The sequence below is a fragment of the Stenella coeruleoalba genome, assembly GCF_951394435.1.
Source record: "Stenella coeruleoalba genome assembly, chromosome: 20".
Classification (NCBI taxonomy): Eukaryota; Metazoa; Chordata; class Mammalia; order Artiodactyla; family Delphinidae; genus Stenella; species Stenella coeruleoalba.
The window spans coordinates 7,409,231-7,435,164 of record NC_137166.1 but is presented as its reverse complement, the minus strand read 5'-3'; the positions used below and the strand labels follow the sequence as shown (position 1 = coordinate 7,435,164).

The following is a 25,934-nucleotide window of genomic DNA, read 5'->3' as shown; positions in this document are numbered from 1 at the left end:
GGCGTGAATACCAAAGCTTAGTACTAGCTAGTAAGTGACTGAGCCCACATTAACCCCAGGCAGTTGGCCTCCAGAGCCTGCCCTCTTGGACACTGCTGGAAGAAACAATAGCCCGTGGATGCTATCTCTCACACAGATGTCGGGGGTTTGGGGCCCACAGTACTTTTTAATTCAGAATTCGTTACTGTGAAGCAGAATAGTACCCTTCTCAAAGATGTCCACATCCTGATCCCTGGAATATGTAAATCTGTTACTTTACAAAACAAAAGGACTTTGCAGTTGGGGAGGTTATCCCGGATGTCCTGGATGGACCCAGTGTGATCACAAGGGTCCTCAAAAGTGGAAGAGGAATAGAAGAGAGCAGAGGGAGACCTGACTACTGAAGAAATCAGTGATGTGAAGAAGCCTCAACTCACCATTCATTAATGACTTCGAGAAGCTGGAAAAGGCAAGTAAACAGATTCTTCCACAGAGCCTCCCGAAGACATGCAGCCATGCCAACACCTTGATCTTCACCTAGTAGACTCATTCAGACTTCTGACCTCCAGAACTGTAAGATAACAAATCTGTGTTGTTTCAGGCCACCATGTTTGTGGTGATTTGTTATTGCAGCAATAGAAAACAAATAGAGCTACTAATATATAAAAGCTGGGAGTTTTCACATAAAAATCTTGAAAAATAAATCCTGCAATACCAAAGACGAGTAGTAGCCACTGCCCCCTTTAAACAAAGGATGTAACTCCCATTCGGCTGCAGTCCTCACCCCTCCCTTTTGACTACACCTGGCCTCCTACACTCATTTAAATGACCTATCTGGTGGTCCCTCTTCCGACTTAGGATTTGGAACCCTCCTCTGAGCTACACTGTCTCCCAAACAGTAATCAAATTTCAGCAGTTAAAATACAGGAAAGTAAATCTACCCTCCCTAAAATGATTAACTCTGTCAATTATAACAATCCTTTTTTTTGTATGTTATCTCGGGCTAGTTACTTACTTCTCTTCAAATATGGGAAAACTTATAATACGTACCTGCTAGGTCTGTTTCGAGGACAAAATGAGATACTGAATGAAAAGTGCATTCCCAGTGTCTAGTAAACAGAGATAGTTGTAATTCACATACTCTCGCCTCTCCTCCTGTTGAACACTTGGGTTATTTCCAATCTTTGGGAAGTGAAGTTCCTGAACGCATTGCTTTTTCTTCTATCCAATTGTGGCCCGAGGTAAGATTTCTAGGAAGGCGAACAATGGATCAGCGGGACCAATACGTGCTACCTGTCCCCAGGAACCCCTGTGACGTTTTGTAACCCGCCCGCCTCATCTGGTCGTGGCTCCTGGCAGACGCGCCCTCCGCCACCCGCACGCGACGCCGCGGCCGCCCGGGCCCGCCGGATGCTAATGAGCCGAGAGGCCCCGCCCCCTTCCGGAAGTCGCTGCGGCGGGAGGCGGGGCGTCCTAGCTGTCCGGGCTGAGGTGCGGGAGCCATGGCGGCCTCTGAGGCGACTGTGGCGGCGGCAGCGGCGGCGGCGGCGGCGGGGCCCACGGCTCTGGCCTTGGGCGCCGCGGCCGTCCCGGCCGCCGGGAGGGGAGCCGCTGCCGCCCCCGGCCCGTGGGATCCCCCTGGGCGGCTGAGGGGCAGCCGGCCGCGACCCACGGCAGCGAGGCAGCAGCCTGCGGGTGCGGCGCCGCCGGCCCGGGAGCTCATCCAGCCGTCGGTGAGCGAGCTGTCCCGGGCCGTGCGGACCAACATCCTGTGCACGGTGCGCGGCTGCGGCAAGATCCTGCCCAACAGTCCCGCGCTCAACATGCACCTGGTCAAGAGCCACCGCCTGCAGGTGAGCCCGCTGCGGACGGCGCCTCCCGGGGCCTGACGCGACCGACCGCCTGAAGCGGGCGCTCGGGGCCGAGGGTGGCCAGAGTCGCGGACGGGAAGGCGCCGAGGTCCGGCCGTCGTCGGCGGGGGCTTCCGAGGCCCTAAAGGGCCAGACCGGGGAGAGGGTCCGGGCGGGGAGAGAGGGACCTAGGAGGCAGGAAGGCGCTGCGGTAGGAAAACCCTGTGTCATGCCACTGCGCTGTCGGGCTCGGGCCGGCCAGACCACCGGCCTCGCACTTGGCGTCGCGGGCATATCTCACGTTCGTCTCGTGAGCTCTCACGGCACCTTCGTTCTACTGCAGAGAAACCGATGACGCACCTGCGTAGTGCTGGGCTTTAAACCCGGGCTCGGGTCGAAGCCGGTGCCGTTTGCACCGCACCCACACTGCCTCCTCCTCCGGGCGAGTTGTTAGCAGGGAGCTGCAGCTTTGGCAACATGTTCCACAGTGTTGGTAAACATCACCTTTGCTCAGGGATGAGACCTAAGGGAAATTTCTCCCGTGAATCTTGTTTAAGAGGGGACACGGTATATAATAACAGGACAATAATCTGAACGTCCCTTCCACCTTACGTAAAATGGGGCGACTTTCAGCCTTCAGTGCACATCTGCGGAAAGCTTCTTAAAAATCCAGATGTCCAGCCCCATCCCAGACCTATTAAATCATGATTTCTCAGTCATTACAATGGGAAGTTTACTTGCACCACTTCTTCAAGTCTTTCTAGGCCAACAGGGGCATAATTCCAAAGCACGTTACTGAAAGGAGTTTTGCGACTATGTAGCTTTCGGTGGTCTGAATTGATTCAGGAGTAAGTTTAAATTACCTGGCCTCTTGCATGTCCCGTCTGCCCTTCAGGTAAATCTTCCTCAGAAACGTTTTTAGAATCAGGCTTCTGATAAGAATTTAACAGCAGAAAGTTTGAGGTGATGGTCTCTAGTAGGGCAGATGTGATGCCCACGAAGGGCAGCCCCCTACTAGCACCAGCTGGATATAGAGGCAACAACGTCCTGAAGTGACGATTAGGGAGGCCCGATCGGGAGAGGTACATGGAGGTAGGCTGGGGAAGACCTTGCAGGTGGGGCTGCAGTTTCCCTGCAAGTTCTGCGTTTCTTCCACAACACAAGTGAAGTAACTCTGGGAATGGTCTTCGTTCTCCTGTTTTCTCCTCCATCCCGAATTTTAATTAAACACTTCCTTTTCTTAACCATATTTTATCTTGAGTGGATGAACTGTATATTTGCAGGAATTCTTCAGCCTAATCCCTGGGTTCTCTTCAGCTCATGTATAACAGCCATCATCCACCTTTCAGTATCCTCCCCTCACTGGTAGACAACTAAGGCAGACATTACATCTCTGAGCACAGAGGAAGCTGCCAGTCTGACCACGACTCTCTTTGTGTTGGCCTGAACATCACTCTCGCAAGCACTTTTTAACAGTTTACATTGTTCTTTTCTATGGAATTGCTGTCAGGGGCTGTGTATCTCTGCAGACTTTGTGAAGCATCTGTTAAGCGCAAAGATACCACTTACTTGTCAGGACTAGTATACAATGGGTTTGGTAGTATGCAGTAGGTTTATTTCTAATAATGTTTTTAAAATATGTAAAGTTCAGGAATTCTGAAGCTACCAATCCGAAGCATATAATAGGCCTAAGAAGGAGGAATATGTTCGAGGCATATTCGAACAACTGTAAATTGTTCGAGGCAACTGTAAATTTTAACAGTCAAACCTTTACTTGGACCTTAGCACGGCAGAGTATCAGCATCCCCCCTTGCTTAGAACCTGTGTGAAGCCATTTTTCCAGTTTTAGTCATTTTTTCAGAGTTCTCTTGGCTGCAGACAGCACAGTACGCTCAAAATTGCTTTCTGAACAGCAAATCTTGAACAACCGAAAAATGAACTCTCCTGAGTTTCCTTCCTGGGTCACTAGAGAGACCTGTTTCAGCAGGAATTAAAGAAACCTCACCCTGAACCATCGTTGTTTCTTCCATGTCAAACAGGCTCACTTTCCTGCCTTGTTCCGTCTTTCTAACCATGCAGCCCCTGAACATCTGCTGTCTTGGTGGAAAGGGGTTCTTTTTTTTTAATGAAGGTAGCCTATGTGACAAAATAGCCTTATCTGTATAGTGTTGCCCCAGTGTGGTGAATCTGTCCGCACAATTGGGAGCCAAGTAGTAGGCTCTTGAGTTCAAACATCATGCTTGACCCTTGATGTTCTCAAAGTATTGGGAGGAGGGAGGGGGAAGAAGGAGGCCTAATAAGGACAAGAGCTGACTGAGAGCTCCCTGTGGCTTTGAAGGTGGGCTGCGTTTGGACCAGAGGCTCCACTAGCAGTCCAGTGTGCTTCTACAGGCCCTGAAGCGTGAGTGTATCTGCTTGGCAGATCTGCGTCGTATTCAATGGCAATTTTTCCCTTTGTTCTCTTGGTTACGGCTACTTACATAATTCTAGTTTCTGTCCTAGTTGTTGTGGTTTTTTTCTCCTAGATTATGATAATATATATTTTTTTAATTTATTTTATTTATTTATTTTTGGCTGCTTTGGGTCTTTGTTGCTGCGCACAGGCTTTCTCTAGTTGCGGCGAGCGGGGGCTACTCTTCGTTGCAGTGCGCGGGCTTCTCACTGCGGTGGCTTCTCTTATTGCTGAGCATGGGCTCTAGGCGCGCGGGCTTCAGTAGTTTTGGCTCGTGGGCTCAGTAATCGTGGCTCGTGAGCCCTAGAGCACAGGCTCAGTAGTTGTGGCGCACGGCTTAGTTGCTCCACAGCATATGGGATCTTCCTGGACCAGGGCTCGAACCCATGTCCCCTGCATTGGCAGGCGGATTCTTAACCACTGCACCACCAGGGAAGCCCCTATGATAATATTTTATTCCCGTCCTCATTATTTGTTGTAAGTTTCTTATTTATTTCTAGTCTTCAGAAGATACCCTGCCCTCAATCAAATACTCCCTTCTTAATGATTAACAAATCCTTCTGAAGGATGATGAATAAAAGTGGAGATAGAGTTGTAAGGTGTAAGGTACATGATACCTTTTGGTTTTATGTGGGTTCTTAAGATATATGTCTATATTCCATATCCTGTAAGTAAATCTGGAAATATCCTAGTCCAGCCTTGCCTACAAGGGGATCCGTGGAGAAATGAAAGCTGGTGATTCAGGGAAAAGAAGAGTAGGAGTAAATGGGCATTTCTTGATTCTTTTATCCCTCACGTTTGAAAATAGTGAAGGGGACAGGGGCCCCCTTAAAGAACCTCTTATCCAGCAACACATATTTTTAAAACATGGCTTAGTGGATTTTGTGTTATGTTCAGTCCAGGGGTTTGCTTTTAATGATTTGCCAGGAATTTTTTTTTTTTTTTTTTTAAGGAAAGACAACGTTCCAAGTTGCTCTATAGATCATAGTGTACAAAGACTTCTAATTTTAAATTTACAATAAGACAACAACAAAGCAAACTACTTTTCTTCTTGGATGTTTTTCTGTGAAGGCAGAGAGATGCTAGAGTAGCTATAATGCCTTTTCTTCTTTTTTTTTTTTTTTTCCCAATTTGTGCCAGTTCTTACACTCCTTTCCTTTTATCCTCACTTCATTGGGGTCCTTCCTCTTGCTTTGCTTTTCTTCTCTTTGTTTAGTTTTGTCCATCTTGGTTTTCAGTTATTTCCTCTCATAGGTTCTTTTTCAAATTCTTTTACTTAAAATGTTTTATAAACAGGTACCCAAAAGGTACAGAAAGCATGAAGTATTTTTTGTCATTTTTTTCAGTTATGCACACAAAAGGCACAGTTAAAAAATAAGTCTGCTAAGTTTTATTCTAGAATGTATATAGCACTTCAGAACAAAAACATCACTTTCTTACTTCAGTTCATGTCTTATTGTGCCATTACCATTTCTTATTACCCCATTCTAATCTCAGAGCTTATTTTCTAAGGACAAGAATGGGAAGAAGGTCAGGAACTGGGGAAGAGAGGTGATGATGGAGAGGAATGAGGAGTTGGCCCTCAGAAAGCAGGAAAGCAAACAGCGTCGGGTTGTTTCCACACCTGTAATGACAGCAACAAGGAGATGATGTTGATGTCCAATATGACTGCCTTTAGTGTCTCATCCTGGTGTGTGATACAGTTTTGACTTAGATGGCCACTTAAACATATTCAGTATAATGCCCCAAGTTTTTACTGAACATTTACTCTTTTTAAAACATTCCCAAGTGCAACAAAGTTATAAATATATTCCTCCTTTTGAAAAGGTTTGGGGAATTTCAAGTAATTCCATTAGATATAACAGAGAAATGACGGAAAAGAAGCATAGTTTGAAGCTATATAGTACAGGACTTTGGATGTCCCAGTGGCTAGAGGAATTTGGATTTGGGGAGTGTTGGGGTGCCGTTGAAAATGTTTGAGTGAGGTAATGTCATGATCAGAGGTATATTTTAGAAAGGTGAATGTGGCAAAGTGTGAATGAAAAAGAAATTGAAGGTCTAGAAATTAGTTAAGAGGTTAGTGACAAAGTCCAAACAGAGAGTCAGGAATACTTGAACTAATGGTGGTAGCAGTGAGAAAGGAAACGCGAGGAGGTGGTAGGAGACATTTTTAAAGCATAACTGCCAAAACTTGGAAGCACCCAAGATGTCCTTCAGCAGGTAAATGGATAAATGAACGATGGCACATCCAGACAGGGGAATATTAGTCAGAACTAAAAAGAAATGAGCTATCAAGCCATGAAAAGACATGGAGGACCCTTACATGCATATTACCAAATGAAAGAAGCCAATCTGAAAAGGCTACATACTGTATGATTCCAACTAAATGATATTCTGGAAAAAGCAAAACTACAGAGACAGTAAAAAGATTAGTGGTTACCAGGGCTTAAGGGGAAAGGTGTCATGAATAGGTGGAGCACAGAGGATTTTTAGGAAAGTGAATATACTCTGTATGATATTATAACGATGGATAGCTGTCATTATACATTTGGCAAAACCCATAGAATGTGCGGCACGAATAGTGAACTCTAATAAAATCTATGGACTTGGGTGATAATGACGTGTCAGTGTAGTTTCATCAATTGTAACAAATGTACCACTCTGGTGAGGAATGTTAATAGTGGAACAGGCTGTATTGGGGTTGGGGGGGCGGGGGCGCTACAGTGTATGGGAACTCTCTGTACTTTGTGCTCAATTTTGCTGTGAATCTAATAAAATTTCTCTTAAAAAATAAAGTTTATTAATATTTTAAAAAGTGAAGTGAACAGGTATATTGAGAACATGATAGGGAGTTTGAAAAGGGATAATAAAAGGATTGCTAAGCAAATTGAAGATGTATTAGAAGTAAGCATGGGGACTTCCCTGGTGGTCCAGTGGGTAAGACTCCATGCTCCCAATGCAGGGGGCCCGGGGTTCGATCCCACATGCATGCCGCGACTGAGACCCGGTGCAGCCAAAATAAATAAAAAATTTTTTTTAATTGTCCTAGACTTAAAAAAAAAAAAAGAATTTTAAAGCTTTCTTAATATTCTCTCCGTATTTGATTTTTTCTTGCAGATAACACTAGAAGGAAAATAATATGAGTTTAAAAGTATTTCATTTAAAAAAAGATGAACTGGTAAATGGGATGAGTTTGGTGATTGAGAGACAGTGTTGGTTGTCATTAAAGCTAGCAGAGGCCAGTGTTTCAATAAAAGCAGCATTTCAATCAGACTTTCACAAGGACAGTATTTTTTTTTTTTAGATGAATCCATGGATTTTTCTTTCTTTTTTTAATTGAAGTATGGTTGATTTACAATGTTGTGTTAATTTCTGCTGTACAGCAGAGTGATTCAGTTATATATACTTTATATATATATATTATTTTCCATTATGGTTTATCACAGGATATTAAATGTAGTTCCCTGTGCTATACAGTAGGACCTTGTTGTCTCTCCATTCTCTATATAATAGTTTGCATCTGCTAACCCCAAACTCCTAATTCGTCCCTCCCCTACCCACCCTCCCCTTGGCAACCACAAGTCTGTTCTCTATGTCTGTGAGTCCATGTCTATTTCATAGATAAAATCATTTGTCATATTTTAGATTCTACATATAAGTGATATCATATGGTATTTGTCTTTCTCTTTCTCACTTCACTTAGTATGATAATCTGTAGTTCCATCCATGTTGCTGCAAATGGCCTTATTTTGTTCTTTTTTATGGCTGAGTAGTATTCCACTGTGTGTGTGTGTACACACACACACACCCCCCCCCACATCTTTATCCATTCATCTGTCAATGGACATTTAGATTGTTTCCATGTCTTGGCTATTGTGAACAGTGCTGCTGTGAACATAGGGGTGCGTGTATCTTTTGGAATTATAGTTTTGTCTGGATATATGCCCATGAGTGGGATTGCTGGATCATATGGCAACTCTAATTTTAGCTTTTTGAGGAACCTCCATACTGTTTTCCACTGTGGCTGCACCAACTTACATTCCCACCAACAGTGTAGAAGGGTTCCCTTCTCTCCACACCCTCTCCAGCATTTGTTATTTGTAGACTTTGGTGATGGCCGTTCTGACTGGTGTGAGGTGGTACCTCGTTGTAGTTTTGATTTGTATTTCTGTAATAATTAGCAATGTTGAGCATATTTTCATGTGCCTGTTGGCCATCTGTCTTCTTTGGAGAAATGTCTGTTTAGTTCTTCTGCCCATTTTTCGATTGGGTTGTTTTTGTTGTTGTTGAGTTGAATGAGCTGTTTGTATGTTTTGGAGATTGAGCCCTTGTTGGTCCGCATCATTTGCAAATATTTTCTCCCATTCCATAGGTTGTCTTTTTGTTTTGTTTATGGTTTCCTTTGCTGTGCAAAAGCTTGTAAGGTTGATTAGGTCCCATTTGTTTATTTTTGCTTTTATTTCTGTTGCCACAAGGACAGTATTTAATGTAAAGTACTAGTTTAGATTAGCTTATTGGCCTTAAGTTGGTTGGCAGAAAGCAAAAGAAGCAACAAAAATCTCCACAGCCGATAACTAATAGCTGTAATAATTAATTGAGTGATTATATGATAAGCACTGTTCTAAGTCTCTTAAATTATTCACTAAATCCTCACAACAACCCTGAGGTAGATTGTACTATCATGCCTACTTCACAAATAAGGAAACCAAGACAGTTAAGTTTTTCAAGGTCACAGGAAAGGAGCAATGTAGAGAATTCCATATTCCAGAACCCATGCGTTTAACCACTGCACCATGGTTCTTAAGCTAGGCTATACACTGGGATCATCAGGGGAGATTTTTAAACCAAATACCAAACCAAATACCAAACCCACCCCAAACTAATTATATCATTACCTGGGACTGGGACCAGGCACAGGTATTTTTTTTTTAACGCCTCAAGTGATTTTTCACAGGCCGCTAGATTTCAGAGCTGCTGCCCTACACTGGACTGCCTTTCTAAAAGTGCTCTGCCTTTAGTATGCAGTCTAAAGCATGAAAACAGTACCAAGAGGTGTATAAATTAGTTTCTGCCCTTAAGAAATTTAGTTAAGGAGGCAGGAATTGTAGAAGAAAACGATAGTTTACAAGTTAAGTTAGCTGCTACCTTGGAATTCAGACAAGGAATAGAGCTGGGTGGTGAGCAGAACAAGGGAGTGCTATTTATTGAGAATGTGAGCGGGCTCCATGGCAATCCAGTACTAGATAATCCTGAGAGTTAACTATTCTCTCTGTTTTTGAAATGAGCAAACTGGCTCAGAGATTAAATAACCTGTCTAAAGTCATGTGCCTAATCAGTGGTGGAAATGGCTCACAGGCCTCTCCATGCCGTGTCCTCTTCCCACCGTTGCATTCTGCCTGAACGGAGACAGTCATCCGAGAGTGGCTGTAGAAGGTGGAAATGGAAGTGGGAAGAGTGTTTAGGCTGAGCTGGGGAGTGTATGAAAAGGGAACAGAAAAAGATATGGTCATAATGGTAGATTGGAGGCATAATGAGATGGGATTTTATTTTTTTTATTTATTTATTTATAAATTTTCTTTCTTTCTTTCTTTCTTTTTGGCTGCGTTGGGTCTTTTGTTGCTGTGCGCAGGCTTTCTCTAGCTGCAGCGAGCAGGGGCCACCCTACATTGCGGTGCACGGGCTTCTCATTGCGGTGGCTTCTTTCGTTGTGGAGCACAGGCTTTAGGCACACAGGCTTCAGTAGTTGTGGCATGCAGGCTCAGTAGTTGTGGCTCGCGGGCTCCAGAGCACAGACTCAGGAGCTGTGGCACACAGGCTTAGTTGCTCCGCGGCACGTGGGATCCTCCCAGACCAGGGCTCGAACCCGCATCCCCTGCATTGGCAGGTGGACTCCTAACCACTGCACCACTAGGGAAGTCCCAGGATTTTATTTTATGTGCCTTTTTTAAAAAAATAGTATTTGGTGATATATACAAATAATTTTTTGGAATGTCAAATTTGTTCTGACATTAGAAGAGGAAGGAAAATTATTTAGGAAACCATTTAAATAATCCAAATGAATATGAATATCTAGACAGTGTAGTGCAGTAGGATTATAAAAAGATGGACCAAGGTAGAAGACATGGAGGAATAACTGACTACATTTGATATCACTGAGAGATAAATTACGTTGTTTAAAAATGAAACAAGAATAGCTTCTTTTCCCCTCTACATGAGTGGACACAGACTCAACAAGATCAACATGTTCCTCTTGAGATCCAGTAGGAAAGCAAACGGAGGGAGTCCTAGCCGCACGGTTATTCGTTTCTTCTCTGAATGCATACTGATGGAAGCAGAGGAGGTGGGCATGTTCCAAAAGTAGTGAATCCTTTCCCATCACAGCACCTAAGGACTAAAACGTCTAGGTGCTACAGCGGTAGCTGAGGCCTGAGCACGTGTCCAGTTGTTTCCATCCGTAGTGGGGAGGTCCTTCCCCACCCCAACCCCCCATCCACACACCTTCCTCTGGGGCCAGCTGGGGATTGCCAGATAAGAATTATACTGGAGGTCATAGGTTTCTCACTCCTGAGGTATGTGGGCTCATCAAGGGCAACAAGACAGCAGTTTAAGCTAAATTAACTCACCAATTATTTTAAAATTCCCAGCCAAAAAGTCAATCACATACTTAATAAGAAAGGATTACTAGGATGAGTTAATATATATAAAGTGCTTAGAACAATGCCTGCCACGGTAGTAAAAGCTATGTTAGCACTGGCCATTATAATGATTACTGAATTTCAAACAGAGCATGGTGCCTATATTCACGCTACTGTATAAAAGTTGTGTTAACTAGCTTTAGCTACTTTAGGGGGCATTGTGGTGATCAGAGAAAGTCACAGTTCTCTTTATCAGGAAGACTAGATCATAGTCAGGTTTTTTTCAGAGACTCACACTAATTCAGTGGGGTTGGGATAAAAAAGAAAGGAAGACTTAAGGATGATACCAGGTCTTGAGCCTGAGAAACTATAAATATACCACTTAACGATTAGAGAAGCTGGCTTGAAGGGCAGAGATTTTTAAGTCTAGAAGGAGTGCTAAAGGAACGGATAGAAGATTTTAAAACAATATAGTTGGTTTTTGTTTATTTTGTTTTGAAAAATTTTAACAGATTCATTGAGCTATAGTTTACACATGATATAATTTACCCATTTTAAGTTAATAATTCAGTTACTTTTTAGTAGATTTACAGTTGTGCAACCATCACTACAATCCCAAATTTTAGAACATTTTCATCACCCTAAAAAGATCCCTTGTGCACATCTTTACTTATTCCTTGTTATCACTCCCAGCTCGTTCTGTTGGGGTTTTTTTGTTGTTGTTTTTTGTTTTTTTCGGTACGCGGGCCTCTCACTGTTGTGGCCTCTCCCATTGCGGAGCCTGTGCTCCGGACGCGCAGGCTCAGCGTCCATAGCTCACGGGCCCAGCCACTCGGCGGCATGTGGGATCTTCCCGGACCGGGGCACGAACCCGTGTCCCCTGCATCGACAGGCGGACTCTCAACCACTGCGCCACCAGGGAAGCCCATCTGTTGGTTTTTTGAAGATAATTATTTAAAGTAATTTTTCTTTTGCAGGATGGCATAGTGAATCCAACAATAAGAAAAGATTTGAAAACTGTACCAAAATTCTACTGTTGTCCAATTGAAGGATGCCCTAGAGGCCCTGACAGACCATTTTCTCAATTTTCTCTCGTAAAACAGGTATTTTACTTGTCTTTAAGTATACTTCTCTGAGGATGAAATGCAGATGTCATAAACCTCATGTATTCTAATTACTTACCAATCATAACTAGAGAATTGAGCAGAAAGCTGCTTGTAAGGACAGCCACCCAAGTCTCCCACTTGGGGAAAAAATGAGTAGGGTGTAAGTGAAGGAGGAGACATGGCTTGTTCTGGAGGGGAAGTTGTCCAGAAGTGGATTTGGAAAGGAAAGAAGACCAAGTCAGCAAAGTATGATAAATTGTACTTCCAGATCTCTTGTGTGAATCTGCTTGCTTTCAAGGTCAGAGGAGCAAAAGCACAAAGGAAATGTTCTCCCAAGGGATTAAGAAACTGCAGGGAAAAGAATAATTTCAGAAGCAGCTATCTTAAAGAGGAGGGAGGGACCCAGCCAGTGGGGAAAGAGATGATTCTGGACTGGAAGAGTTGCCTGCTTTTACATTCTTTTGATTTGCACTGCTATATTGTATCATGTAAAATCATTGTTAATTTGGGTATGTTGATGGTTTTTGAAATGTTTTGAGCAGTTGCAGTTTTTCATTTTAGTCCTTTTGTGTTCTTCCTAGCACTTTATGAAAATGCATGCTGAAAAGAAGCATAAATGTAGTAAGTGCAGCAATTCGTATGGCACTGAGTGGGACTTGAAAAGACATGCAGAGGATTGTGGTAAGACCTTCCAGTGCACATGTGGCTGTCCCTATGCCAGCAGGACTGCATTACAGTCCCACATCTACCGAACTGGCCATGAGATCCCTGCAGAACACAGGTAAAGGGGAAAAAATGGTGGCCCAAAAGCCAATAGCTGTGGGAAGATTTTCAAATGAAACTTCCTGTAGAGCCATTAGTGTGGGGAGAAAGGAGGAATGGCGGAGAAAAGATGTGACATGAAGAAGGGAACTTTTGGAAATGGCAGCAGTACTAGCAAATGATCCACATCTACTTGACCCAACTGTTCTTCCTTATTCTTTCACCAGCTCCTTTTGAGAATCGCTTAATTATTCCCAACTGAAAATCTGTTGGGTTTTCAATTCTTCAAAAACTTCCAGCGTTTTCTGTTAGAGGGATACTAGATTATTGAAGAGTTTTTTATCATGAAACTGTGCTTCATTTGAAAGGTCATATTTATAATTGAACTAAGAGCTTCCTACTTTAGAAATGATAATAGTTGCATTATATAATCTGTTAGCTTCCTGATGCTTACGGATCTAAGTTGAGTTCTGGTACTTAGCACTTTACTCAAAAAAAGGTGTGCTTCCCTGTTTGCATGTTTCTGAACTTCTACCTACCATATATTGATAATAGGCCGAGTTACAAAAGAAGGGATTTCTCTTCGCTGGGTTGAATCTGACCTCTGCTGTAGATGTGGGAAATAGAATTTGTAAGTGAAGATACAGTGCCAGGGTTGATGAAGAAAACTGCAGTTTAAAATTGTTTTTCTCTTTTTACTCTGTCATTGTTTTCAGGGATCCACCTAGTAAGAAAAGGAAAATGGAAAACTGCCTGCACAACCAGAAGTTGTCCAGTAAGACTGTTGAATCCCTGAGCAACCAAGCAACCCCAAGACCAGATGCTCAAGAACTAGAAACTTCAGAAATAAAGCTAGTGGCTTCGTTTGAAGATTCTTGCAGCTCTAATGCCAGAAAGCAGACTCTTCCAACACCTCCAAGGTATCCTCAGAAGTTGCTTTTACCAAAGCCCAAAGTGGCTTTGGTTAAACTCCCCGTTATGCAGCTTTCTCCTGTGCCTGTATTTGTGCCTACAGCCGACTCCTCAGCCCAGCCTGTGGTGTTGGGTGTTGATCATCAGGGCTCTACCCACGGTGCTGTGCACTTACTGCCCTTGTCCGTCGGAACCCTGATCCTCGGCCTAGATTCGGAGTCTTGCTCTCTCAAGGAGAGCCTCCCTCTTTCAAAAATTGTAAATCCTGTTGCTGTTGAGCCAGTTAGCACAGGTGTTCAAGTGAACTTGGGTAAAAGTCCATCTAACCCTTTACAAGAACTAGGGAACACATGTCAGAAGAACAGCATTTCTTCAATCAATGTACAGACAGAACTGTCTTATACCATACCACACTTTATACCGTCTGCAGAGTGGGCTAGCCCTGATTCCTCTGTGTCATCTTGTTCTCAAACTGATTTGACATTTGGTTCTCAAGTTTCCCTTCCCATTAGTGTTCATACTCAAACTTTTTTGCCCAGTTCTAAGGTAACCTCATCTATAGCGGCTCAGACTGATGTGTTTATAGATGCCAGTTTCCAGTCAGGTGGGATCTCCAGAGAAACTCAGACCAGTGGAATGCAAAGTCCAACCGATGATCGAGTACAGATGGACCAAGCTGTAATGTGTGGAGACATTTTTGAGAGTGTCCATTCGTCATATGGTGTTTCTACAGACAGTATTATAAGCAGCAGCTTAGTAGCAGAGACTGTGACTCATGGTTTGTTACCTCAGAACCACCCTAAAACTTTAAATCAAGATATTGAGAAATCTGCACCAATTATAAACTTTAGTGCACAGAATAATAGTATACTTTCTTCACAGAATATGACAGATAATCAGACCCAAACCATAGATTTATTAAGTGATATAGAAAACATCTTATCAAGTAATCTGCCTGGTCAGACACTGGACAATCGTAGTCTTTTGTCTGACACAAATACTGGACCTGACACCCAGCTTCCATCTGGCCCAGCCCAGAATCCTGCAATTGATTTTGATATTGAAGAGTTCTTTTCGGCCTCAAATATCCAGACTCAAACTGAAGAGAGTGAGCTTAGCACCATGACCACGGAGCCAGTCTTGGAATCCCTGGACATAGAGACCCAAACTGACTTCTTCCTTGCAGATGCCTGTGCCCAGTCCTACAGTTGTAGGGGAAATTCTAACTTCTTAGCCCTTGAAATGTTTGACACGCAGACACAGACGGACTTGAACTTCTTTTTAGACAGTAGCCCTCATCTGCCTCTGGGAAGTATTCTGAAACACTCCAGCTTTTCCATGAGTACTGATTCATCTGACACAGAGACCCAAACTGAAGGAATCTCCACTGCTAAAAACCTGCCTGCTCTAGAAAGCAAAGTTCAGTTGAACAGTGCAGAAACACAGACCATGAATTCTGGCTTTGAAACTTTGGGGAGCTTATTCTTCACCAGCAATGAAACTCAAACAGCAATGGATGACTTTCTTCTGGCCGATTTGGCCTGGAACACGATGGAATCTCAATTCAGCTCTGTTGAAACCCAGACATGTGCAGAACTACACCCAGTCTCCAACTTCTGAAAGTGGAATCCACATGGGGGATGGCATTTACAGTTGGTTCCCTTCTGGATTTAGAAGATGGAGAACGGGGACAACAGTGTTAACTCTATTGAATGTACTTGATGATACAGTTACTTCGATTATCTGAGGTTCTTTGCCCTTTGTACTGTAAACATGAAATTTGTGTAAAAATGTGTGAGTGTATTATAAAGTATAAGATGTTGATCTAACAAGAATTGTTTTTGTGTTGCCTACATTTGCCCTTTCAGTGTAGTCTTCCCTTCTTAAAAAAAAAAATGTATTTCACATCTTTAAAACCCATCTAGCCATTCACCTGAAGCCAAGCTCAGCAGGACTAGGGTACAAACTTTTCAAACCTTCAAAACACTTTAGTCAAAGTATGACTTACTTAAATTGCACCTAAAATACTTTTGCCAGTGCTTGTTAGAAATTCCTGTGTCCCAATAATGTCTAAAGAAGTCTGATGCTGTACCATCAGATTTAAACACCAACAGCTTCATCTGCTTTGACATCTTACTCTCCCCTGATTTGAAGACACAAAGGAAAAACTACACTTGTCTTTAGCTTTTGAGACAATTTTCATATAGTCAATGCCATCCCTCCTCTACGTGAACTCTTACTGATACCAACGTTAAGTGTATAGTACTTTCCTCACAGGACGTGTTGCTGTAAAATTATTGCTTAAAGAAGTAGCGGCAAGCACTTAGTGTAAATAGTGATCCTTTCAGTCTAAGTGACAGTAAGTCACCCCAACTATGGAAACGCTGGGCTGTGAAATCATGCCTGTTAGCCCAGACTGGAGTGTGTCCTACCAGCATCTCTCCTACTCTCTACAGAAGGCCAGGACGGTGCTCCAGAGCTGCTCCTCAAAGCTCACCCACCAGCTGAGCCTGAGTTTTTCTCTCTAAATGTTTAAAGAAAAATAACATAAGGAGAAAAGGACATTCCCCCCTAAATTTCAATAGTTTGCATAAGCTTGATAGGGCAAGAGTGCAATCAGCAGCTATTCTAAAGTGAATCTTCTTTTCATCCACCTCTCATTTTTTCCTTAAATGAGGAAACACATTGGTCTAGCAAGGATAGTATTTGTGCCTTGAGGATAGTAATTATAGAATAGATCCATCTAAAGTATGGTGTTCTGCATTTTGTTGCTTTGTTTGTTTAGAGAGGGTAATACCAAACAGTCTTCAAAGAAAATGAGGTGAAGACCAAGTGCTTCAATAATCAAGAACATCTGTGTTTTGAGATGGGTGTGTGGTTAAGTATGCTTTTGGAGTTTTCTGTGTTTAGGAGATTCTGAGTTCTTGATTGTTGGCCAACTTTCAGGCAAGTAAAAATCAGTGCAGTCTGTAAATTTTTCTGAGTTTACCCAGAAAAATGCTCTGTTCTTTCTGTGGCACATGCTTATGCTGCTGAAGGCTAAATCCTCAAAATAAAACCTAAGGAGGGGACTAAGAATTCATTAAAGTAACTCAGTGGTGTTGCTACTAATTCCTATCCTGTAGAAGAATTATTGGTAGTGGATAAATAACATATCCTGAGTAGATGAACTCAGTCTGATAGATAAAAGTTTGCTTTGGTCACAGTTGCCTATGAATATGGGTTTCAAAACAAACATAAAGCCTTAACTTAGAATTTCATTATGTTTTAGAATCATCACTGCCTTAATGTTCAAATATCTATTTAAGTTCTCCTAATAAGGAGAAATGCATGTTTGTTATGGCTTTTTGTAAATATATATGCAGCGATCTATGGCTTTAAAAAAATTCTGTGTTTCTGTGACAGTGTTTGTTAATCCAGCCAATAGAGTTATTTGCAGAAAAATGGAGCATGTAATAGTTCTTCATGTACAAGTAAGAACTGTTTCCCCCAAAAACCTTAGTTACCTGAATTGTTCTAAGATTATTTGTAAAATCTGAAACTCAGTGATTAAAGAGAAGTGAGAATTCTACCTTTTGTGTGAATTCTTCAGCATACTCATAATGTGACTTCGTTGCCTTAACTTTTCACAAACTCATCATCGTCTGAAAGTCACACGATGAAATGACTGTGCCTAGTTATTTCCATTACTGTCTTACCTTTGTTCATGAAAATATGCTAACAATTTTCCTAGTAGAAAATGAAAAGACATTCCATTACCAAAACTTCTGGTTTTTTTGGGCCACGCCATGCAGCTTGTGGGATCTTACTTCCCTGACCAGGGATTGAACCTGGGCCCTCAGCAGTGAGAGCAGAGAGTCCTAACCACTGGACTGCCAGGGAATTCCCAAAGCTGCTGTTTTGATGTAAAGTTTTTATTTTGATAAAAACTGCCCTATGATTTAAGTTTTGGGAAAATTTTTTCAAAGGAAATTTGAAAAAATAATTTCAAAGGAAATTACTCTGATTCATTTTTCATCCAAATGTCACCATTTCATAATGGGGTGTCTTTTATCTTTGTAAGTAATATGGTTCTGGCTTAAGAGCAAAATTAAGAGGGTAGGACTATGACTAGTTCTTTGCTCATACTCAGTCACTAATTGCAGGAAAGCCCAATCAGTGTGTTTGATTCCCTTTAGATAAAGGGAAATAAAAGTAGAAAATTTTTATAGACTTACCTGAAAGATGCAGAGTAAGGTTTGCAGCTACTTTTTTTGGCTGCGTTGGGTCTTCGTTGTTGCTAGTAGGCTTTCTCTAGTTGCGGAGAGCGGGGGCTTCTCATTGCGGTGGCTTCTCTTGTTGCGGAGCACGGGCTCTGGGCACGTGGGCTTCAGTAGTTGTGGTTTGCGGGCTCTAGAGCGCAGGCTCAATAGTTGTGGCACACGGGCTTAGCTGCTCCGTGGCACGTGGGATCTTCCCACATCAGGGCTCGAACCCGTGTCCCTTGCATTGGCAGGCGGATTCTTAACCACTGCCCCACCAGGGAAGTCCCAGTTTGCAGCTACTTTTGATTGGAAGAAAATGTATCAGTGTCAGGGTAGTTGTGAAGTTGAGTTGTTTAATGACAGGATGATATTTTCTTGTAATCCTTTATAGTCTCAATTTTAGAATGCTTATCTTATTCCCAGTCCAAACTTATTATCTAATTAATATTGACTCTGAAGAGTACTTTCTATCGTGTATACTTAAAGAAATGCTTCTCAGACTTGTTTTCGGAAGGCTCTTTAATAAAGAGTAGGAGGAACATGTAACTTTGGGGCATTTAGGAATGAAGCCTTTGAAGTCTCAAGTATTATGCAGTTTTATTTTCCTTATATCTCAACATATGTGTGTGTTCTCACCTGAAGTGTGTTAAAGTGCCACAGATTAGATTCGACACTAGGAGAGGACACGTCAGTCTGTTGGCTTAAATGGCATGAATTTAATCTAGTTTTTTCAGCAAGATGTCGGCTAGTCTAATGTTCTTATAGTCAAGAAGATAGTCGACTAAATACCATTGTTTTGCAATGCTTAAATCCAAAGCGTTCTCTCAATTGTGTGAAATGTATTTATTAACAGACACACTGATACACTAGTTTACGTATCGAGAGAAGCAGGCTAAAGAGCAAATGGAAAGGCCTCTCAGGTTGTTGGTGTCCTCAAATTAACACATTTGGGCACTGTAATTTAAAAGTATGCATGTTTGAAAGGAGCAAGTGTCAAGAGTACGTGAATGAATAAGAGCATTGTCTATAATACTGAAACTGAAAGAGGGCTAGTATTCATTCAGTTCTTTCAACTTCAGAAAAAATCTAAATTTATATATTGCCTTACTAATAACTAACAAAATAAAACACATTTGTAACTTTGTTCTAAATCCACAAAATCAAGAATAGTGAAGGTTGTCATGGGAGAAACTCGTGGTCAAGGCCCTTCCATTAACTTCTGGTTCTTTACCATCAAGCAAGTTAATATTACAGGTCATAAAGGCTACAAAAAAGAAACAACAAAATTAAATAATATTCTTTTTTAGTTTATCAGTGAAATAGTCAAATATTTCAGAAAATAAAAAATTGTTTAAAAAAATATATCTCCACATGGTGACTTTGTTATTCTCAAAAATATATGTTACCTATGTGAACAAAGACTTTTTTTTTTTTTTTTTTGGCCTAAAGGAGTGAGCTGATTAGCATATTATGTGTCAATAAGACCTTGTTCCAAGTTTGGCATCTTCTTATTGCTTTTGCTTGCAGCTTTTTACTCTTTGCTTTCTGGTGATCTAGTGCTTTTTCCATGTCCTAGGTGAAATATTTGGTTTTATGATTGCATGTCAAACATTGTTGCTGCTTAGGACTGAATTTGAAACTGATCCCTTTCCTACTTTATCTTCCTTTTCCTGTGCTGTAACGAGAAATTTAGTGACTTCAGAAATCGTAGCTCGTGCTGCAGTAAAAATTTGGCAGGAGTCAATGCATCTGCATTAACTTAATCACAAAAGGATATCTAACCTTAAAATGCTCTTCAAAAACTTTTCCCTATTTAAAAAGTGAGCCTTCAAAAACTAAGATTTTTATAGTATGCTTTTTGAGAAACCATCCAAACTTTGGCAAACTATGCTTTAGGAACTGTTTATATTATCTTAGTTCAGTTCGTGGTAATAGTTTTTGTTTAGCTATATTTGAGATTCTAGTACTTGTTAATGAATTGTAAGCTGGTATCAGTTTTTTTTTCTTTTTCTTTTGGTAAGATGTGGTGTATTTTAAAACCATTTAAATCCCATTTCTCTAATGAGATGTGTGTCTAAGGAGTAAGCCTTCAGATTTCAAGTTCTCTCATTAGCTGCCATAATGGTATGTCCCTGACAGCCCATTTTCCTGGAATTACATTAGAAAAGTCAGTCATGAGGATTTGGGTGAATAGCCATGAAGCTAAACCTTCACAGAGTCATGAACAGTATCAGGACCAGTGGTTTTTATCTCAAATTAGTTAGATTTCTACTTTTCTTCACATACAGAGCTTAAAGCGAATGAAATTGCTGAGAGTCCTTTCACATTTACAGACTTAGTGAATAGTCCTAACCCTCCTGTGGTGTTGGAAATAAGACTAGTTTTATGCTATGTTTTCAAGTTAGCAGTCTTCAAGTTTTAGTAAGCGAGAAATTGTTTCATTTTAAAAGATAGAAAGGGAAGAAAGGCTTGTAGTTTGAGCTAAATGGGAGAAGAAAGCCATTTTCATGTGTGTGTGTATATATATATATGTGTATATATACACACACACACACACACACACACACACACACACACATGAAGTATAGATTTTCCAGCGTTACTGAGGAGGGTCATACGTAGTGTTGGCTGCTTCTCAATATTCACAGTGATTTAGCACAAGCAGTGAAGTTGAGGAGAGTACTGGTTAGAAAAGTAGAGAATTCTGAATGATGCCATTAAATGTAAATAAAGCAACTTAACATCTTAGAATTTTCTTGAAAACCTTGCCAAAACAATAATGTACATTCTCCTAAAAGAAGGATAAGAGAATGCCAACAGCTCTTCCTGGCGCTGGCTAAATGGGCCCTACTGTTACTCTGAGAGAGACTGTCTCAGAGAAAAGCAGGCCCGGAGTCGCTTCCTTCAGGAGGGAAACCGGGCAGGTGCCCCCAGAAGGCCCTGAAGGACTAGGACAAAACTGAGAGCACCTGTGCTTTCCAGGATGAAGCAGGCAGGACATCTCCCACATTTCCTTTGCCTCTGTGCCAGGGCTTCTTCTTGCTCTGTAAGTAAAGTTGTCAGGGAAGCAGCAAACAGAGGCATTCTAGATAACTAATTCCCTAAAGCACTGGTCCTCACCTGGGCCGGTTTTGCCCTTGTGGCACTTGGCAGTGTCTGAAGGCATTCTTGATTGTCACAACTGGGAGGGGACTATTGGCATCTAGTGGGTAGAGGGACAGAGATGCTGCTCAATATCCCTCTGTGCACAAAACAGCCCCACCACAAAGAATTATCCAGCTCCTGAATGCCAACAGTGAAGGTTGAAAAGTCCTGCCCGAGGCATAGGGCCAGTTGGTGGAGTGGAATTGTAAGCACTGCTATGGATGCAATATCAGCTGAGCATTGGAACATTAAAGAAGTATGTGTGTTCACAAAAATAAACTCATAATGGATTAGAGACCTAAATGTAAGACCAGACACTATAAAACTCTTAGAGGAAAACATAGGAAGAACACTCTTTGACATAGATCACAGCAAGATCTTTTTTGATCCACCTCTTAGAGTAATGGAAATAAAAACAAAAATAAACAAATGGGACCTAATGAAACTTAAAAGCTTTTGCAAAGCAAAGGAAACCATAAACAAGATGAAAAGACAACCCTCAGAATGGGAGAAAATATTTGCAAATGAATCAAAGGACAAAGGATTAATGTCCAAAATATATAAACAGCTTGCAGCTCAATATTAAAAAAACAAACAACCCAATCCAAAAATGGGCAGAAGACCTAAATAGACATTTCTCCAAAGAGGACCTACAGATGGCCAAGAAGCACATGAAAAGCTGCTCAGCATCACTAATTTTAGAGAAATGCAAATCAAAACTACAATGAGGTATCACCTCACATCAGTTAGAATGGGCATCATCAGAAAATCTACAAACAACAAATGCTGGAGACGGTGTGGAGAAAAGGGAACCCTCTTGCACTGTTGGTGGGAATGTAAATTGATACAGCCACTATGGAGAACAGTATGGAGGTTCCTCAAAAAACTAAAAATAGAATTACCATATGACCCAGCAATCCCACTACTGGGCATATACCCAGAGAAAACCATAATTCAAAAAGACACCATGCACCTCAATGTTCATTGCAGCACTATTTACAATAGGCAGGTCGTGGAAGCAACCTAAATGCCCATCGACAGATGAATGGATAAAGAAAATGTGGTACATATATACAATGGAATATTACTCAGCCATAAAAAGGAATGAAATTGGGTCATTTGTAGAGACGTGGATGGATCTAGAGACTGTCATACAGAGTGAAGTAAGTCAGAAAGAGAAAAACAAATATCGTATATTAACGCATATATGTGGAACCTAGAAAAATGGTACAGATGAACCGGTTTGCAGGGCAGAAATAGAGACACAGATGTAGAGAACAAACGTATGGACACCAAGGGGGGAAAGCGGCAGAGGGTGGTGGTGGGATGAATTAGGAGATTGGGATTGACATATATACACTAATAAAATATATATATAATAGATAACTAATAAGTATAAAATAGATAACTAATAACCTGCTATATAAAAAATAAATAAAATTCAAAAAAAAGTATGTGTGTTCAGAACATACAATACCCAGAATGACGCTGATGTAAACACTTTAAGTGATTGTGACATGTCAGCGTAGATTCATCATTTGTAACAAATGTCCACACTCTGGGGATGCTGATTCTGGGGGAGGCTGTGCATCTGTTGGCGGGGAGAGGGGGCATATGGGTAATCTCTGTACCTTCCTCTCAATTTTGCTATGAACTTTAAACTGCTCTAAAAAATTGTCTTAAAAAAAAAAGTACATGCGTTGTTTATAAAGAATGTGTTAGTAAAGTTGAATTCTCATAGTCTTATGTAAAATAATTTTTTTTCTTAATCTCTTTAGGATTTTTACTATAAACAACTTTTGAAATGTACAAATTGAAATTCATTTAGATTTTTTTTAAATTTCACACTACAAAAGCCAGCATCCAGAGGAGGTCTGATCGCAAATCTGCAGCAAAAAGAACTGTTCACATTTTGAGTGTCTGGTAATATTTACAGTCAAGTTAACTGCACTGAAATGACAGAATTAGGAGGGACCCTAGGTATTAATCCCCTCATTTTATAGGGCAGAGTCAACAATGTCCAGGGGGAAAGCTGGGCTATTAAAAAAAAAAAAATCCTAGTTCTCAGCTCTTAGGAAAAAGAATGATGGAGCTAGTTTTACTTGTTGCACTGGAGTTATCCTAAGACTGTGTTCAGGAAGATATACAATAGTTTTGATCTGGGAGATTAAACTGGAAAAGTACATTTTTTGCTACAACACTTCAAGGTGACACAAAATCAGTATGAGCGGCATGGTATAAATCTGCAGAGCAATGGTGTTCAGACTGGTGCAGTGGAAATTCAAGCAAAACAGGATGAGGAAAAGGGCCAGGGAATGAAGATGGCCCATGGATTAACAGGAGTCCCAAGCAAGGACCCTGAGTCCACAAGTTAGGAAGCTGAGTTCTGAGGACTTTTTTTTTTTTTTTTTTTTTTTTTTTTTGCGGTACGCGGGCCTCTCACTGCTGTGGCCTCTCCCGTTGCAGAGCACAGGCTCCGGACACGCAGGCTCAGTGGCCATGGCTCACGGGCCCAGCCGCTCCGCGGCATGTGGGATCTCCCCGGACCGGGGCACGAACCCGCGTCCCCTGCATCAGCAGGCGGACTCTCAACCACTGCTCCACCAGGGAAGCCCTCTGAGGACTTTTAAAGAGTGAAGACCCATCGAACTCCAAATGACAACTGGCCATGCCCGCAGGATTTCTAGGTGATTTTGAACAGCTATTCATTAAAGGGAAATGATCCAGCTATTTGTATTTGATCTGATCACCACATTCAGGAAGACCACAGATCAAACCTCTATTTGATTTGTTTTACATACATTACCTCCTCGTCTTTACCACATCCTATGTCAAATTGTTCCCATCTTACAGGAAGGAATGACATTCTGAAGCCTTCCTTCCTGCCTTGTGTGATACTTTCCACCCAGTGCTCCAGCTGTTCCCTCACCTTGGAGATAAGTTGGCACCTTCAGACGCCCAAGGTGCACACCAGCCCTGACTAAACACAAGCTCTCTGTTGATTGGATTCTCCTTGGGTCACAGGAGAAAATGATCCCTGACCCTCATGAATTTGCTCAGGATAAAAAGAGATAATACCCAGAAGAGGCTTTGAACTCTTAGAACAGTGCCTTGCCAATTCAAGTGGAATTATTGTATCATGTGACCGGCTAGTGGAGCTCGGGTCAGAGTTTAGCCTGGGCATCAAGCGCACAGCACTGAATCTCTCCTGGCTCCAGTGCCCCAGTTAGCCTGGCAGACAGTGGGAGAGTGTTGCCCGTGGTACCAGGGACCACCCTCATCTGCCCTCAATCACAGCCACAGGAGCCCGTTTCTTCCCCATCTGACTTTTCCGTAGCCCCTAAACTGCAGCACTAAGGCTGCACTGGACCCAAGCCCAGACACCCAAAAAGTCCCAGATGCGGGACTCCAACTGTGCAGCTCGGCCTGCTTGGCCAGCTGGGGGAGCCCGCAGGGAGACGGGCTGGGGCTCCCGTGCTTCGGGAGAGGTTGAAAGCAAATTTGATTCTGGGTTCAAGTCATTTTATAGCATGGTCCTGGAAGTACAGGTAAATTTCACAATAGGGGGCAAAGTCCAGAATAAAAAGAACATAGCTAAAAATTAGGGAAAGTCTCCCTGAGTAGCCAAAGCCCTACATACTTGTCCAAATGTCTCCGGGTCTTATTCTTAGTCTTCCCCTTGGCCTTGTCCCTCGTCTCTCTGTCAGATCTATACTCTTTCCGAGGTTTCCAGCCCCTATGGCCCTGCCCTTGCCCAGGAGCATCCCCACACCTCAGCCTGGCCTCACCCAGTAGTTGACCTCAGGCCCTGCAGGAGCCCTCTGTCGGGTGCTGCCACAGTTCCACTCGGTGATTTTTTTAATTTCAAAAAAGAATAGGGGTTTGGAAAGCTTTACTAATGAGACAGCCAAACATAACAGAATGAGGGGTGAAACACAGAGCCCTCCATGCTTGGTTTGGGGAGGACTAGAGGAACCAAAACCTAACTGAGATCATCACCTGGAGGTAGGAAGAGGGCCACTGGCACTGAATTGTAACATGCTTAACTCCTTAAAATGGCAGGATTTTTGTTAGTGACCTAGAACCCTAAGGGGGGGCTGCATTCTAGTAAACATTTAGCCTTTATCTAAACTTGGACATCAAAGACCAGTTCGGATGTCCTGATTTAATCTGAATAGAAATTGGGACAAGGCCTAGAGTGACTATCCACAGAGAAACAATTTAAACCACGGCTAACACAGATAAGATATCAGAGGGCCTTTAACAGGTACTTGAATAATTACCTAAAGAAAAAGATGCCAAATGCAAAGCATTCTTATCTATTCACAGAGGGATCTTCTAGTCAACATTTTGTTGACCAAATTATTTGCTCAAAAAAGATACTACAAACCTTTAAATTTGGCCCTTCCCTTGTTCAAACTGGCTCTCCTCAATTCTAAATTATTATATGTTTACCCCCAAAGCTATAGAATTTATAACCCTTATCTCAACAAATGAGTTTTTCTTAAGAAAAAAAAAACATTATGTTGTAACTTGGATCAGTTCAAACTGCCTCAAGATCTCAACAGGTAAGTACATCTGGGCTGAGCAGGTGGGCTTTGTCCCTCATACTGGTGGATACTTTTTCCCTCCCAATCAAACACTTAAGACTGCTTTACATAGTGAGCTTATTCATTATTCTGCAGCTTATAAAGAGGGGCTTGAAAAACCACTGACTTAGGTGGGCAGGCTGCCAGAGCTGGAGGGTCCTCAAACAGTACTGGGTCCAAGACCCCCACTGTCCAGACACAGTGGGAAATCAGGGCCTCTTCTTGGGGATGAATCCAGATGGTTTCTTCATTCAGAGAAGA

The 25,934-nt window shown here is 42.0% G+C and overlaps 1 protein-coding gene across 1 annotated transcript; it reads left to right on the top strand.

The window, feature by feature from the left end:
- The first annotated feature begins 1,437 nt into the window (after positions 1-1,437).
- ATMIN (ATM interactor) lies at positions 1,438-17,823 on the top strand. The gene is made up of 4 exons (XM_079907651.1): positions 1,438-1,832; positions 11,894-12,019; positions 12,604-12,803; positions 13,501-17,823. Exons 1-4 carry the CDS (start codon positions 1,482-1,484, stop codon positions 15,314-15,316), a joined length of 2,493 nt encoding a protein of 830 aa, XP_079763777.1. The 5' UTR covers positions 1,438-1,481; the 3' UTR covers positions 15,317-17,823.
- The last annotated feature ends 8,111 nt before the right edge of the window (positions 17,824-25,934 follow it).